The following is a 14,930-nucleotide window of genomic DNA, read 5'->3' as shown; positions in this document are numbered from 1 at the left end:
ATTATCTGTACTAGTCTCCCCTATATTATCTGTACTAGTCTCCCCTGTATTATCAGTACTAGTCTCAACTGTATTATCTGTACTAGTCTCCCCTATATCATCTGTACTAGTCTCCTGTGTATAATCTGTACTAGTCTCAACTGTATTATCAGTACTAGACTCCCCTGTATAATCTCTACTAGTCTCCCCTGTATTATCTCTACTAGTCTCCCCTGTAGTATCAGTACTAGTCTCCCCTGTACAATCTGTACTGGTCTTCCCTGTAATATCGGTACTAGTCTCCCCTGTATTATTAGTACTAGTCTCCCCTGTATTATCTTTACTAGTCTCCCCTGTATTATCTGTACTAGTCTCCCCTGTATTATCAGTACTAGTCTCCCCTGTATTATCTGTACTAGTCTCCCCTGTATTATCTGTACTAGTCTCCCCTGTATTATCAGTACTAGTCTCCCCTGTATAATCTGTACTGGTCTTCCCTGTATAATCTGTACTAGTCTCCCCTGTATTATCAGTACTAGTCTCCCCTGTATTATCTGTACCAGTCTCCCCTGTATTATCAGTACTAGTTTCCCCTGTATTATATGTACTAGTCTCCCCTGTATTATCTGTACTAGTCTCCCCTGTATTATCTGTACTAGTCTCCCCTGTATTATCTGTACTAGTCTCCCCTGTATTATCTGTACTAGTCTCCCCTGTATTATCTGTACTAGTCTCCCCTGTATTATCAGTACTAGTCTCCCCTGTATAATCTGTACTGGTCTTCCCTGTATAATCTGTACTAGTCTCCCCTGTATTATCTGTACTAGTCTCCCCTGTATTATCTGTACTAGTCTCCCCTGTATTATCTGTACTAGTCTCCCCTGTATTATCTGTACTAGTCTCCCCTGTATTATCTGTACTAGTCTCCCCTGTATTATCTGTACTAGTCTCCCCTGTATTATCAGTACTAGTCTCCCCTGTATTATCTGTACTAGTCTCCCCTGTATTATCTGTACTAGTCTCCCCTGCATTATCTGTACTATTCTCCCCTGTATTATCTGTACTAGTCTCCCCTCAGCCCTGTACTAGTCTCCCCTGTATTATCTGTACTAGTTTCCCCTGTATTATCTGTACTAGTCTCCCCTGTATTATCTGTACTAGTCTCCCCTGTATTATTTGTACTAGTCTCCCCTGTATTATCTGTACTAGTCTCCCCTGTATTATCTGTACTAGTCTCCCCTATATTATCTGTACTAGTCTCCCCTGTATTATCAGTACTAGTCTCCCCTGTATTATCTGTACTAGTCTCCCCTGTATTATCTGTACTAGTCTCCCCTGTATTATCTGTACTAGTCTCAACTGTATTATCTGTACTAGTCTCCCCTATATCATCTGTACTAGTCTCCCGTGTATAATCTGTACTAGTCTCAACTGTATTATCAGTACTATACTCCCCTGTATTATCTCTACTAGTCTCCCCTGTATTATCAGTACTAGTCTCCCCTGTACAATCTGTACTGGTCTTCCCTGTAATATCGGTACTAGTCTCCCCTGTATTATCAGTACTAGTCTCCCCTGTATTATCTGTACTAGTCTCCCCTGTATTATCTGTACTAGTCTCCCCTGTATTATCAGTACTAGTCTCCCCTGTATTATCAGTACTAGTCTCCCCTGTATAATCTGTACTGGTCTTCCCTGTATAATCTGTACTAGTCTCCCCTGTATTATCAGTACTAGTCTCCCCTGTATTATCTGTACCAGTCTCCCCTGTATTATCTCCACTAGTTTCCCCTGTATTATCAGTACTAGTCTCCCCTGTATTATCTGTACTAGTCTCCCCTGTATTATATGTACTAGTGTCCCCTATATTATATGTACTAGTCTCCCCTGTATTATCTGTACTAGTCTCCCCTGTATTATCTGTACTAGTCTCCCCTGTATTATCTGTACTAGTCTCCCCTGTATTATCTCTACTAGTCTCCCCTGTATTATCTGTACTAGTCTCCCCTGTATAATCTGTACTAGTCTCCCCTGTATTATCTGTACTAGTCTCCCCTGTATTATCTGCACTAGTCTCCCCTGTATTATCTGTACTAGTCTCCCCTATATTATATGTACTAGTCTCCCCTGTTTTATCTGTACTAGTCTCCCCTGTATTATCTGTACTAGTCTCCCCTGTATTATCTGTACTAGTCTCCCCTGTATAATCATTACTAGTCTCCCCTGTATTATCTGTACTAGTCTCCCCTATATTATATGTACTAGTCTCCCCTGTATTATCTGTACTAGTCTCCCCTGTATTATCTGTACTAGTCTCCCCTGTATAATATGTACTACTCTCAACTGTATTATCAGTACTAGACTCCCCTGTATTATCTCTACTAGTCTCCCCTGTATTATCAGTACTAGTCTCCCCTGTATAATCTGTACTAGTCTCCCCTGTATTATCTGTACTAGTCTCCCCTGTATTATCTGTACTAGTCTCCCCTGTATTATCTGTACTAGTCTCCCCTGTATTATCTGTACTAGTCTCCCCTGTATTATCTGTACTAGTCTCCCCTGTATTATCTGTACTAGTCTCCCCTGTATTATCTGTACTAGTCTCCCCTGTATAATCTGTACTAGTCTCCCCTGTATTATATGTACTAGTCTCCCCTGTATTATCTGTACTAGTCTCCCCTGTATTATCTGTACTAGTCTCCCCTATATTATATGTACTAGTCTCCCCTGTTTTATCTGTACTAGTCTCCCCTGTATTATCTGTACTAGTCTCCCCTGTATAATATGTACTACTCTCAATTGTATTATCAGTACTAGACTCCCCTGTATTATCTCTACTAGTCTCCACTGTATTATCAGTACTAGTCTCCCCTGTATAATCTGTACTAGTCTCCCCTGTATTATCTGTACTAGTCTCCCCTGTATTATCAGTACTAGTCTCCCCTGTATTATCTGTACTAGTCTCCCCTGTATTGTCTGTACTAGTCTCCCCTGTATTATTTGTACTAGTCTCCCCTGTATTATCTGTACTAGTCTCCCCTGTATTATCTGTACTAGTCTCCCCTATATTATCTGTACTAGTCTCCCCTGTATTATCAGTACTAGTCTCCCCTGTATTATCTGTACTAGTCTCCCCTGTATTATCTGTACTAGTGTCCCCTGTATTATCTGTACTAGTCTCAACTGTATTATCTGTACTAGTCTCCCCTATATCATCTGTACTAGTCTCCCGTGTATAATCTGTACTAGTCTCAACTGTATTATCAGTACTAGACTCCCCTGTATTATCTCTACTAGTCTCCCCTGTATTATCTCTACTAGTCTCCCCTGTATTATCAGTACTAGTCTCCCCTGTACAATCTGTACTGGTCTTCCCTGTAATATCGGTACTAGTCTCCCCTGTATTATCTCTACTAGTCTCCCCTGTATTATCTGTACTAGTCTCCCCTGTATTATCAGTACTAGTCTCCCCTGTATAATCTGTACTGGTCTTCCCTGTATAATCTGTACTAGTCTCCCCTGTATTATCAGTACTAGTCTCCCCTGTATTATCTGTACCAGTCTCCCCTGTATTATCAGTACTAGTTTCCCCTGTATTATATGTACTAGTCTCCCCTGTATTATCTGTACTAGTCTCCCCTGTATTATCTGTACTAGTCTCCCCTGTATTATCTGTACTAGTCTCCCCTGTATTATCAGTACTAGTCTCCCCTGTATAATCTGTACTGGTCTTCCCTGTATAATCTGTACTAGTCTCCCCTGTATTATCTGTACTAGTCTCCCCTGTATTATCTGTACTAGTCTGCCCTGTATTATCTGTACTAGTCTCCCCTGTATTATCTGTACTAGTCTCCCCTGTATTATCTGTACTAGTCTCCCCTGTATTATCTGTACTAGTCTCCCCTGTATTATCAGTACTAGTCTCCCCTGTATTATCTGTACTAGTCTCCCCTGTATTATCTGTACTAGTCTCCCCTGCATTATCTGTACTATTCTCCCCTGTATTATCTGTACTAGTCTCCCCTCAGCCCTGTACTAGTCTCCCCTGTATTATCTGTACTAGTTTCCCCTGTATTATCTGTACTAGTCTCCCCTGTATTATCTGTACTAGTCTCCCCTGTATTATTTGTACTAGTCTCCCCTGTATTATCTGTACTAGTCTCCCCTGCATTATCTGTACTAGTCTCCCCTATATTATCTGTACTAGTCTCCCCTGTATTATCAGTACTAGTCTCCCCTGTATTATCTGTACTAGTCTCCCCTGTATTATCTGTACTAGTCTCCCCTGTATTATCTGTACTAATCTCAACTGTATTATCTGTACTAGTCTCCCCTATATCATCTGTACTAGTCTCCCGTGTATAATCTGTACTAGTCTCAACTGTATTATCAGTACTATACTCCCCTGTATTATCTCTACTAGTCTCCCCTGTATTATCAGTACTAGTCTCCCCTGTACAATCTGTACTAGTCTCCCCTGTATTATCTCTACTAGTCTCCCCTGTATTATCAGTACTAGTCTCCCCTGTACAATCTGTACTGGTCTTCCCTGTAATATCGGTACTAGTCTCCCCTGTATTATTAGTACTAGTCTCCCCTGTATTATCTTTACTAGTCTCCCCTGTATTATCTGTACTAGACTCCCCTGTATAATCTCTACTAGTCTCCCCTGTATTATCTCTACTAGTCTCCCCTGTATTATCAGTACTAGTCTCCCCTGTACAATCTGTACTGGTCTTCCCTGTAATATCGGTACTAGTCTCCCCTGTATTATTAGTACTAGTCTCCCCTGTATTATCTTTACTAGTCTCCCCTGTATTATCTGTACTAGTCTCCCCTGTATTATCAGTACTAGTCTCCCCTGTATTATCTGTACTAGTCTCCCCTGTATTATCTGTACTAGTCTCCCCTGTATTATCAGTACTAGTCTCCCCTGTATAATCTGTACTGGTCTTCCCTGTATAATCTGTACTAGTCTCCCCTGTATTATCAGTACTAGTCTCCCCTGTATTATCTGTACCAGTCTCCCCTGTATTATCAGTACTAGTTTCCCCTGTATTATATGTACTAGTCTCCCCTGTATTATCTGTACTAGTCTCCCCTGTATTATCTGTACTAGTCTCCCCTGTATTATCTGTACTAGTCTCCCCTGTATTATCTGTACTAGTCTCCCCTGTATTATCAGTACTAGTCTCCCCTGTATAATCTGTACTGGTCTTCCCTGTATAATCTGTACTAGTCTCCCCTGTATTATCTGTACTAGTCTCCCCTGTATTATCTGTACTAGTCTCCCCTGTATTATCTGTACTAGTCTCCCCTGTATTATCAGTACTAGTCTCCCCTGTATTATCTGTACTAGTCTCCCCTGTATTATCTGTACTAGTCTCCCCTGCATTATCTGTACTATTCTCCCCTGTATTATCTGTACTAGTCTCCCCTCAGCCCTGTACTAGTCTCCCCTGTATTATCTGTACTAGTTTCCCCTGTATTATCTGTACTAGTCTCCCCTGTATTATCTGTACTAGTCTCCCCTGTATTATTTGTACTAGTCTCCCCTGTATTATCTGTACTAGTCTTCCCTGTATTATCTGTACTAGTCTCCCCTATATTATCTGTACTAGTCTCCCCTGTATTATCAGTACTAGTCTCAACTGTATTATCTGTACTAGTCTCCCCTATATCATCTGTACTAGTCTCCTGTGTATAATCTGTACTAGTCTCAACTGTATTATCAGTACTAGACTCCCCTGTATAATCTCTACTAGTCTCCCCTGTATTATCTCTACTAGTCTCCCCTGTAGTATCAGTACTAGTCTCCCCTGTACAATCTGTACTGGTCTTCCCTGTAATATCGGTACTAGTCTCCCCTGTATTATTAGTACTAGTCTCCCCTGTATTATCTTTACTAGTCTCCCCTGTATTATCTGTACTAGTCTCCCCTGTATTATCAGTACTAGTCTCCCCTGTATTATCTGTACTAGTCTCCCCTGTATTATCTGTACTAGTCTCCCCTGTATTATCAGTACTAGTCTCCCCTGTATAATCTGTACTGGTCTTCCCTGTATAATCTGTACTAGTCTCCCCTGTATTATCAGTACTAGTCTCCCCTGTATTATCTGTACCAGTCTCCCCTGTATTATCAGTACTAGTTTCCCCTGTATTATATGTACTAGTCTCCCCTGTATTATCTGTACTAGTCTCCCCTGTATTATCTGTACTAGTCTCCCCTGTATTATCTGTACTAGTCTCCCCTGTATTATCTGTACTAGTCTCCCCTGTATTATCTGTACTAGTCTCCCCTGTATTATCAGTACTAGTCTCCCCTGTATAATCTGTACTGGTCTTCCCTGTATAATCTGTACTAGTCTCCCCTGTATTATCTGTACTAGTCTCCCCTGTATTATCTGTACTAGTCTCCCCTGTATTATCTGTACTAGTCTCCCCTGTATTATCTGTACTAGTCTCCCCTGTATTATCTGTACTAGTCTCCCCTGTATTATCTGTACTAGTCTCCCCTGTATTATCAGTACTAGTCTCCCCTGTATTATCTGTACTAGTCTCCCCTGTATTATCTGTACTAGTCTCCCCTGCATTATCTGTACTATTCTCCCCTGTATTATCTGTACTAGTCTCCCCTCAGCCCTGTACTAGTCTCCCCTGTATTATCTGTACTAGTTTCCCCTGTATTATCTGTACTAGTCTCCCCTGTATTATCTGTACTAGTCTCCCCTGTATTATTTGTACTAGTCTCCCCTGTATTATCTGTACTAGTCTCCCCTGTATTATCTGTACTAGTCTCCCCTATATTATCTGTACTAGTCTCCCCTGTATTATCAGTACTAGTCTCCCCTGTATTATCTGTACTAGTCTCCCCTGTATTATCTGTACTAGTCTCCCCTGTATTATCTGTACTAGTCTCAACTGTATTATCTGTACTAGTCTCCCCTGTATTATCTGTACCAGTCTCCCCTGTATTATCAGTACTAGTTTCCCCTGTATTATATGTACTAGTCTCCCCTGTATTATCTGTACTAGTCTCCCCTGTATTATCTGTACTAGTCTCCCCTGTATTATCTGTACTAGTCTCCCCTGTATTATCTGTACTAGTCTCCCCTGTATTATCTGTACTAGTCTCCCCTGTATTATCAGTACTAGTCTCCCCTGTATAATCTGTACTGGTCTTCCCTGTATAATCTGTACTAGTCTCCCCTGTATTATCTGTACTAGTCTCCCCTGTATTATCTGTACTAGTCTCCCCTGTATTATCTGTACTAGTCTCCCCTGTATTATCTGTACTAGTCTCCCCTGTATTATCTGTACTAGTCTCCCCTGTATTATCTGTACTAGTCTCCCCTGTATTATCAGTACTAGTCTCCCCTGTATTATCTGTACTAGTCTCCCCTGTATTATCTGTACTAGTCTCCCCTGCATTATCTGTACTATTCTCCCCTGTATTATCTGTACTAGTCTCCCCTCAGCCCTGTACTAGTCTCCCCTGTATTATCTGTACTAGTTTCCCCTGTATTATCTGTACTAGTCTCCCCTGTATTATCTGTACTAGTCTCCCCTGTATTATTTGTACTAGTCTCCCCTGTATTATCTGTACTAGTCTCCCCTGTATTATCTGTACTAGTCTCCCCTATATTATCTGTACTAGTCTCCCCTGTATTATCAGTACTAGTCTCCCCTGTATTATCTGTACTAGTCTCCCCTGTATTATCTGTACTAGTCTCCCCTGTATTATCTGTACTAGTCTCAACTGTATTATCTGTACTAGTCTCCCCTATATCATCTGTACTAGTCTCCCGTGTATAATCTGTACTAGTCTCAACTGTATTATCAGTACTATACTCCCCTGTATTATCTCTACTAGTCTCCCCTGTATTATCAGTACTAGTCTCCCCTGTACAATCTGTACTGGTCTTCCCTGTAATATCGGTACTAGTCTCCCCTGTATTATCAGTACTAGTCTCCCCTGTATTATCTGTACTAGTCTCCCCTGTATTATCTGTACTAGTCTCCCCTGTATTATCAGTACTAGTCTCCCCTGTATTATCAGTACTAGTCTCCCCTGTATAATCTGTACTGGTCTTCCCTGTATAATCTGTACTAGTCTCCCCTGTATTATCAGTACTAGTCTCCCCTGTATTATCTGTACCAGTCTCCCCTGTATTATCTCCACTAGTTTCCCCTGTATTATCAGTACTAGTCTCCCCTGTATTATCTGTACTAGTCTCCCCTGTATTATATGTACTAGTGTCCCCTATATTATATGTACTAGTCTCCCCTGTATTATCTGTACTAGTCTCCCCTGTATTATCTGTACTAGTCTCCCCTGTATTATCTGTACTAGTCTCCCCTGTATTATCTCTACTAGTCTCCCCTGTATTATCTGTACTAGTCTCCCCTGTATAATCTGTACTAGTCTCCCCTGTATTATCTGTACTAGTCTCCCCTGTATTATCTGCACTAGTCTCCCCTGTATTATCTGTACTAGTCTCCCCTATATTATATGTACTAGTCTCCCCTGTTTTATCTGTACTAGTCTCCCCTGTATTATCTGTACTAGTCTCCCCTGTATTATCTGTACTAGTCTCCCCTGTATAATCATTACTAGTCTCCCCTGTATTATCTGTACTAGTCTCCCCTATATTATATGTACTAGTCTCCCCTGTATTATCTGTACTAGTCTCCCCTGTATTATCTGTACTAGTCTCCCCTGTATAATATGTACTACTCTCAACTGTATTATCAGTACTAGACTCCCCTGTATTATCTCTACTAGTCTCCCCTGTATTATCAGTACTAGTCTCCCCTGTATAATCTGTACTAGTCTCCCCTGTATTATCTGTACTAGTCTCCCCTGTATTATCTGTACTAGTCTCCCCTGTATTATCTGTACTAGTCTCCCCTGTATTATCTGTACTAGTCTCCCCTGTATTATCTGTACTAGTCTCCCCTGTATTATCTGTACTAGTCTCCCCTGTATTATCTGTACTAGTCTCCCCTGTATAATCTGTACTAGTCTCCCCTGTATTATATGTACTAGTCTCCCCTGTATTATCTGTACTAGTCTCCCCTGTATTATCTGTACTAGTCTCCCCTATATTATATGTACTAGTCTCCCCTGTTTTATCTGTACTAGTCTCCCCTGTATTATCTGTACTAGTCTCCCCTGTATAATATGTACTACTCTCAATTGTATTATCAGTACTAGACTCCCCTGTATTATCTCTACTAGTCTCCACTGTATTATCAGTACTAGTCTCCCCTGTATAATCTGTACTAGTCTCCCCTGTATTATCTGTACTAGTCTCCCCTGTATTATCAGTACTAGTCTCCCCTGTATTATCTGTACTAGTCTCCCCTGTATTGTCTGTACTAGTCTCCCCTGTATTATTTGTACTAGTCTCCCCTGTATTATCTGTACTAGTCTCCCCTGTATTATCTGTACTAGTCTCCCCTATATTATCTGTACTAGTCTCCCCTGTATTATCAGTACTAGTCTCCCCTGTATTATCTGTACTAGTCTCCCCTGTATTATCTGTACTAGTGTCCCCTGTATTATCTGTACTAGTCTCAACTGTATTATCTGTACTAGTCTCCCCTATATCATCTGTACTAGTCTCCCGTGTATAATCTGTACTAGTCTCAACTGTATTATCAGTACTAGACTCCCCTGTATTATCTCTACTAGTCTCCCCTGTATTATCTCTACTAGTCTCCCCTGTATTATCAGTACTAGTCTCCCCTGTACAATCTGTACTGGTCTTCCCTGTAATATCGGTACTAGTCTCCCCTGTATTATCAGTACTAGTCTCCCCTGTATTATCTGTACTAGTCTCCCCTGTATTATCTGTACTAGTCTCCCCTGTATTATCAGTACTAGTCTCCCCTGTATTATCAGTACTAGTCTCCCCTGTATAATCTGTACTGGTCTTCCCTGTATAATCTGTACTAGTCTCCCCTGTATTATCAGTACTAGTCTCCCCTGTATTATCTGTACCAGTCTCCCCTGTATTATCTCCACTAGTTTCCCCTGTATTATCAGTACTAGTCTCCCCTGTATTATCTGTACTAGTCTCCCCTGTATTATATGTACTAGTCTCCCCTATATTATATGTACTAGTCTCCCCTGTATTATCTGTACTCGTCTCCCCTGTATTATCTGTACTAGTCTCCCCTGTATTATCTGTACTAGTCTCCCCTGTATTATCTCTACTAGTCTCCCCTGTATTATCTGTACTAGTCTCCCCTGTATAATCTGTACTAGTCTCCCCTGTATTATCTGTACTAGTCTCCCCTGTATTATCTGCACTAGTCTCCCCTGTATTATCTGTACTAGTCTCCCCTATATTATATGTACTAGTCTCCCCTGTTTTATCTGTACTAGTCTCCCCTGTATTATCTGTACTAGTCTCCCCTGTATTATCTGTACTAGTCTCCCCTGTATAATCTGTACTAGTCTCCCCTGTATTATCTGTACTAGTCTCCCCTATATTATATGTACTAGTCTCCCCTGTTTTAACTGTACTAGTCTCCCCTGTATTATCTGTACTAGTCTCCCCTGTATAATATGTACTACTCTCAACTGTATTATCAGTACTAGACTCCCCTGTATTATCTCTACTAGTCTCCCCTGTATTATCAGTACTAGTCTCCCCTGTATAATCTGTACTAGTCTCCCCTGTATTATCTGTACTAGTCTCCCCTGTATTATCTGTACTAGTCTCCCCTGTATTATCTGTACTAGTCTCCCCTGTATAATCTGTACTAGTCTCCCCTGTATTATCAGTACTAGTCTCCCCTGTATTATCTGTACCAGTCTCCCCTGTATTATCTCCACTATTTTCCCCTGTATTATCTGTACTAGTCTCCCCTGTATTATCTGTACTAGTCTCCCCTGTATTATCTGTACTAGTCTCCCCTGTATTATCTGTACTAGTCTCCCCTGTATTATCTGTACTAGTCTCCCCTGTATTATCAGTACTAGTCTCCCCTGTATTATCTGTACTAGTCTCCCCTGTATTATCTGTACTAGTCTCCCCTGTATAATCTGTACTAGTCTCCCCTGTATTATATGTACTAGTCTCCCCTGTATTATCTGTACTAGTCTCCCCTGTATTATCTGTACTAGTCTCCCCTATATTATATGTACTAGTCTCCCCTGTTTTATCTGTACTAGTCTCCCCTGTATTATCTGTACTAGTCTCCCCTGTATAATATGTACTACTCTCAATTGTATTATCAGTACTAGACTCCCCTGTATTATCTCTACTAGTCTCCACTGTATTATCAGTACTAGTCTCCCCTGTATAATCTGTACTAGTCTCCCCTGTATTATCTGTACTAGTCTCCCCTGTATTATCAGTACTAGTCTCCCCTGTATTATCTGTACTAGTCTCCCCTGTATTGTCTGTACTAGTCTCCCCTGTATTATTTGTACTAGTCTCCCCTGTATTATCTGTACTAGTCTCCCCTGTATTATCTGTACTAGTCTCCCCTATATTATCTGTACTAGTCTCCCCTGTATTATCAGTACTAGTCTCCCCTGTATTATCTGTACTAGTCTCCCCTGTATTATCTGTACTAGTGTCCCCTGTATTATCTGTACTAGTCTCAACTGTATTATCTGTACTAGTCTCCCCTATATCATCTGTACTAGTCTCCCGTGTATAATCTGTACTAGTCTCAACTGTATTATCAGTACTAGACTCCCCTGTATTATCTCTACTAGTCTCCCCTGTATTATCTCTACTAGTCTCCCCTGTATTATCAGTACTAGTCTCCCCTGTACAATCTGTACTGGTCTTCCCTGTAATATCGGTACTAGTCTCCCCTGTATTATCAGTACTAGTCTCCCCTGTATTATCTGTACTAGTCTCCCCTGTATTATCTGTACTAGTCTCCCCTGTATTATCAGTACTAGTCTCCCCTGTATTATCAGTACTAGTCTCCCCTGTATAATCTGTACTGGTCTTCCCTGTATAATCTGTACTAGTCTCCCCTGTATTATCAGTACTAGTCTCCCCTGTATTATCTGTACCAGTCTCCCCTGTATTATCTCCACTAGTTTCCCCTGTATTATCAGTACTAGTCTCCCCTGTATTATCTGTACTAGTCTCCCCTGTATTATATGTACTAGTCTCCCCTATATTATATGTACTAGTCTCCCCTGTATTATCTGTACTCGTCTCCCCTGTATTATCTGTACTAGTCTCCCCTGTATTATCTGTACTAGTCTCCCCTGTATTATCTCTACTAGTCTCCCCTGTATTATCTGTACTAGTCTCCCCTGTATAATCTGTACTAGTCTCCCCTGTATTATCTGTACTAGTCTCCCCTGTATTATCTGCACTAGTCTCCCCTGTATTATCTGTACTAGTCTCCCCTATATTATATGTACTAGTCTCCCCTGTTTTATCTGTACTAGTCTCCCCTGTATTATCTGTACTAGTCTCCCCTGTATTATCTGTACTAGTCTCCCCTGTATAATCTGTACTAGTCTCCCCTGTATTATCTGTACTAGTCTCCCCTATATTATATGTACTAGTCTCCCCTGTTTTAACTGTACTAGTCTCCCCTGTATTATCTGTACTAGTCTCCCCTGTATAATATGTACTACTCTCAACTGTATTATCAGTACTAGACTCCCCTGTATTATCTCTACTAGTCTCCCCTGTATTATCAGTACTAGTCTCCCCTGTATAATCTGTACTAGTCTCCCCTGTATTATCTGTACTAGTCTCCCCTGTATTATCTGTACTAGTCTCCCCTGTATTATCTGTACTAGTCTCCCCTGTATAATCTGTACTAGTCTCCCCTGTATTATCAGTACTAGTCTCCCCTGTATTATCTGTACCAGTCTCCCCTGTATTATCTCCACTATTTTCCCCTGTATTATCTGTACTAGTCTCCCCTGTATTATCTGTACTAGTCTCCCCTGTATTATCTGTACTAGTCTCCCCTGTATTATCTGTACTAGTCTCCCCTGTATTATCTGTACTAGTCTCCCCTGTATTATCAGTACTAGTCTCCCCTGTATTATCTGTACTAGTCTCCCCTGTATTATCTGTACTAGTCTCCCCTCATCGCTGTGCTAGTCTCCCCTGTATTATCTGTACTAGTTTCCCCTGTATTATCTGTACTGGTCTTCCCTGTATAATCTGTACTAGTCTCCCCTGTATTATCAGTACTAGTCTCCCCTGTATTATCTGTACCAGTCTCCCCTGTATTATCTCCACTATTTTCCCCTGTATTATCTGTACTAGTCTCCCCTGTATTATCTGTACTAGTCTCCCCTGTATTATCTGTACTAGTCTCCCCTGTATTATCTGTACTAGTCTCCCCTGTATTATCTGTACTAGTCTCCCCTGTATTATCTGTACTAGTCTCCCCTGTATTATCAGTACTAGTCTCCCCTGTATTATCTGTACTAGTCTCCCCTGTATTATCTGTACTAGTCTCCCCTGCATTATCTGTACTAGTCTCCCCTGTATTATCTGTACTAGTCTCCCCTCATCGCTGTGCTAGTCTCCCCTGTATTATCTGTACTAGTTTCCCCTGTATTATCTGTACTAGCCTCCCCTGTATTATCTGTACTAGTCTCCCCTGTATTATTTGTACTAGTCTCCCCTGTATTATCTGTACTAGTCTCCCCTGTATTATCTGTACTAGTCTCCCCTATATTATCTGTACTAGTCTCCCCTGTATTATCAGTACTAGTCTCCCCTGTATTATCTGTACTAGTCTCCCCTGTATTATCTGTACTAGTCTCCCCTGTATTATCTGTACTAGTCTCCCCTGTATTATCTGTACTAGTCTCCCCTGTATTATCTCTATTAGCCTCCCCTGGTTTAGCTGTACTAGTCTCCCCATCAGCCCCACAACAACCTATGAACCCATCTTTCTATACTCACCAGTCAGTCACCAAATCACAAATGAGGTACTATTTATGCACATATTACAAGTAGTACTCATCTACATACCATACATATTTATCCCATATTTGATAGGTGTTTGTACAGCTGAGTAGTCCTTACCTTTGGATCGTGTATTCCTGAGAGTTGCTCGAAGGTTTTCTCCCCCACCATGACGGCGGCCAGATTGGCTGTGTAGGTGGACAGACAGAACAGGCAGAAGATAGCCCAGAGATTCATGAGGAACCGCCCCGTCCAGCACTTAGGAGGTTTAATGGCAGCTGTACGGCCAAACAGGATGGCATAGCAGACGTTCAGAGCCGAGGAGAAGGAGAACACCTTATCTCTGTTCCTGCCTCGCGGCGTCATCCCAAACGGGCTGTTCCACTCGTAGATGGTCAGGAACACGGCAGTAACGTGTAGCGAGACGAATATCCCCAGCCACATGGACCAGTGCAGGGGCCACATGAATGCCCCGATGGGCGCGGCCGTATCTCGGGTCCGTACCAGGATGCCCAGAGAGGTGGAGAAGAACGGGGAGGTGAAGTCTATAACCCTGCTCCGGGCCGAGTTGATACTGAAAGATGTGACGGCCAGGTGGGCCGCTCCGCTGAGGAGATCCCCCACCAGCCCTGTCCAGCGTCCATTCTTAAACCCACCGTACTTGCCGTCGCCTACAATATACAGGTCGAAGTCAAACCCCATGTCCTCCGCCAGTTTCTCCAGTAGATCGACGCAGTAGCCGTAGCAACACTTCTTATACTCCATGGGAATGCTGTCGTTAGGCCCCCGCATCTGGAGGAAGAGAGACTGGAGAAGGGCTGTGTTGTTGGTGAGGGGGTTCAGGCAGAGCTGACCAGCGGGACAGAGACCGTCCTCATCCACCTCCCGGGTGAAGACGAAGGGGTGTTCCACTAACGTCACCACCCGGAGGTGGAGCCGCGACGGGCGCCGCCAGTCACCTCTCTGGTGGGACGACTAATTGTTAGACCAGGCAGCACAGTCCATAAGGGAGAGGGAGAGGGGGAGAGA

At 42.1% G+C, this 14,930-nt stretch overlaps 1 protein-coding gene across 1 annotated transcript in view; it reads right to left on the bottom strand.

Annotated features, from left to right (window-relative positions):
• grin3a (glutamate ionotropic receptor NMDA type subunit 3A) overlaps positions 1–14,930 on the bottom strand; it is a 120,361-nt gene that overhangs the window by 71,491 nt on the left and 33,940 nt on the right. The window contains exon 4 of the mRNA XM_036936735.2: positions 14,022–14,876. Coding sequence (XP_036792630.2) covers positions 14,022–14,876 — 855 coding nt within the window. The remainder of the gene's footprint in view (positions 1–14,021; positions 14,877–14,930) is intronic.

The sequence above is a fragment of the Oncorhynchus mykiss genome, chromosome 12 (genome assembly GCF_057628025.1).
Source record: "Oncorhynchus mykiss isolate SJ-2025 chromosome 12, ASM5762802v1, whole genome shotgun sequence".
Lineage (NCBI taxonomy): Eukaryota > Metazoa > Chordata > Actinopteri > Salmoniformes > Salmonidae > Oncorhynchus > Oncorhynchus mykiss.
This window is presented reverse-complemented; position numbering and strand designations above follow the sequence as displayed.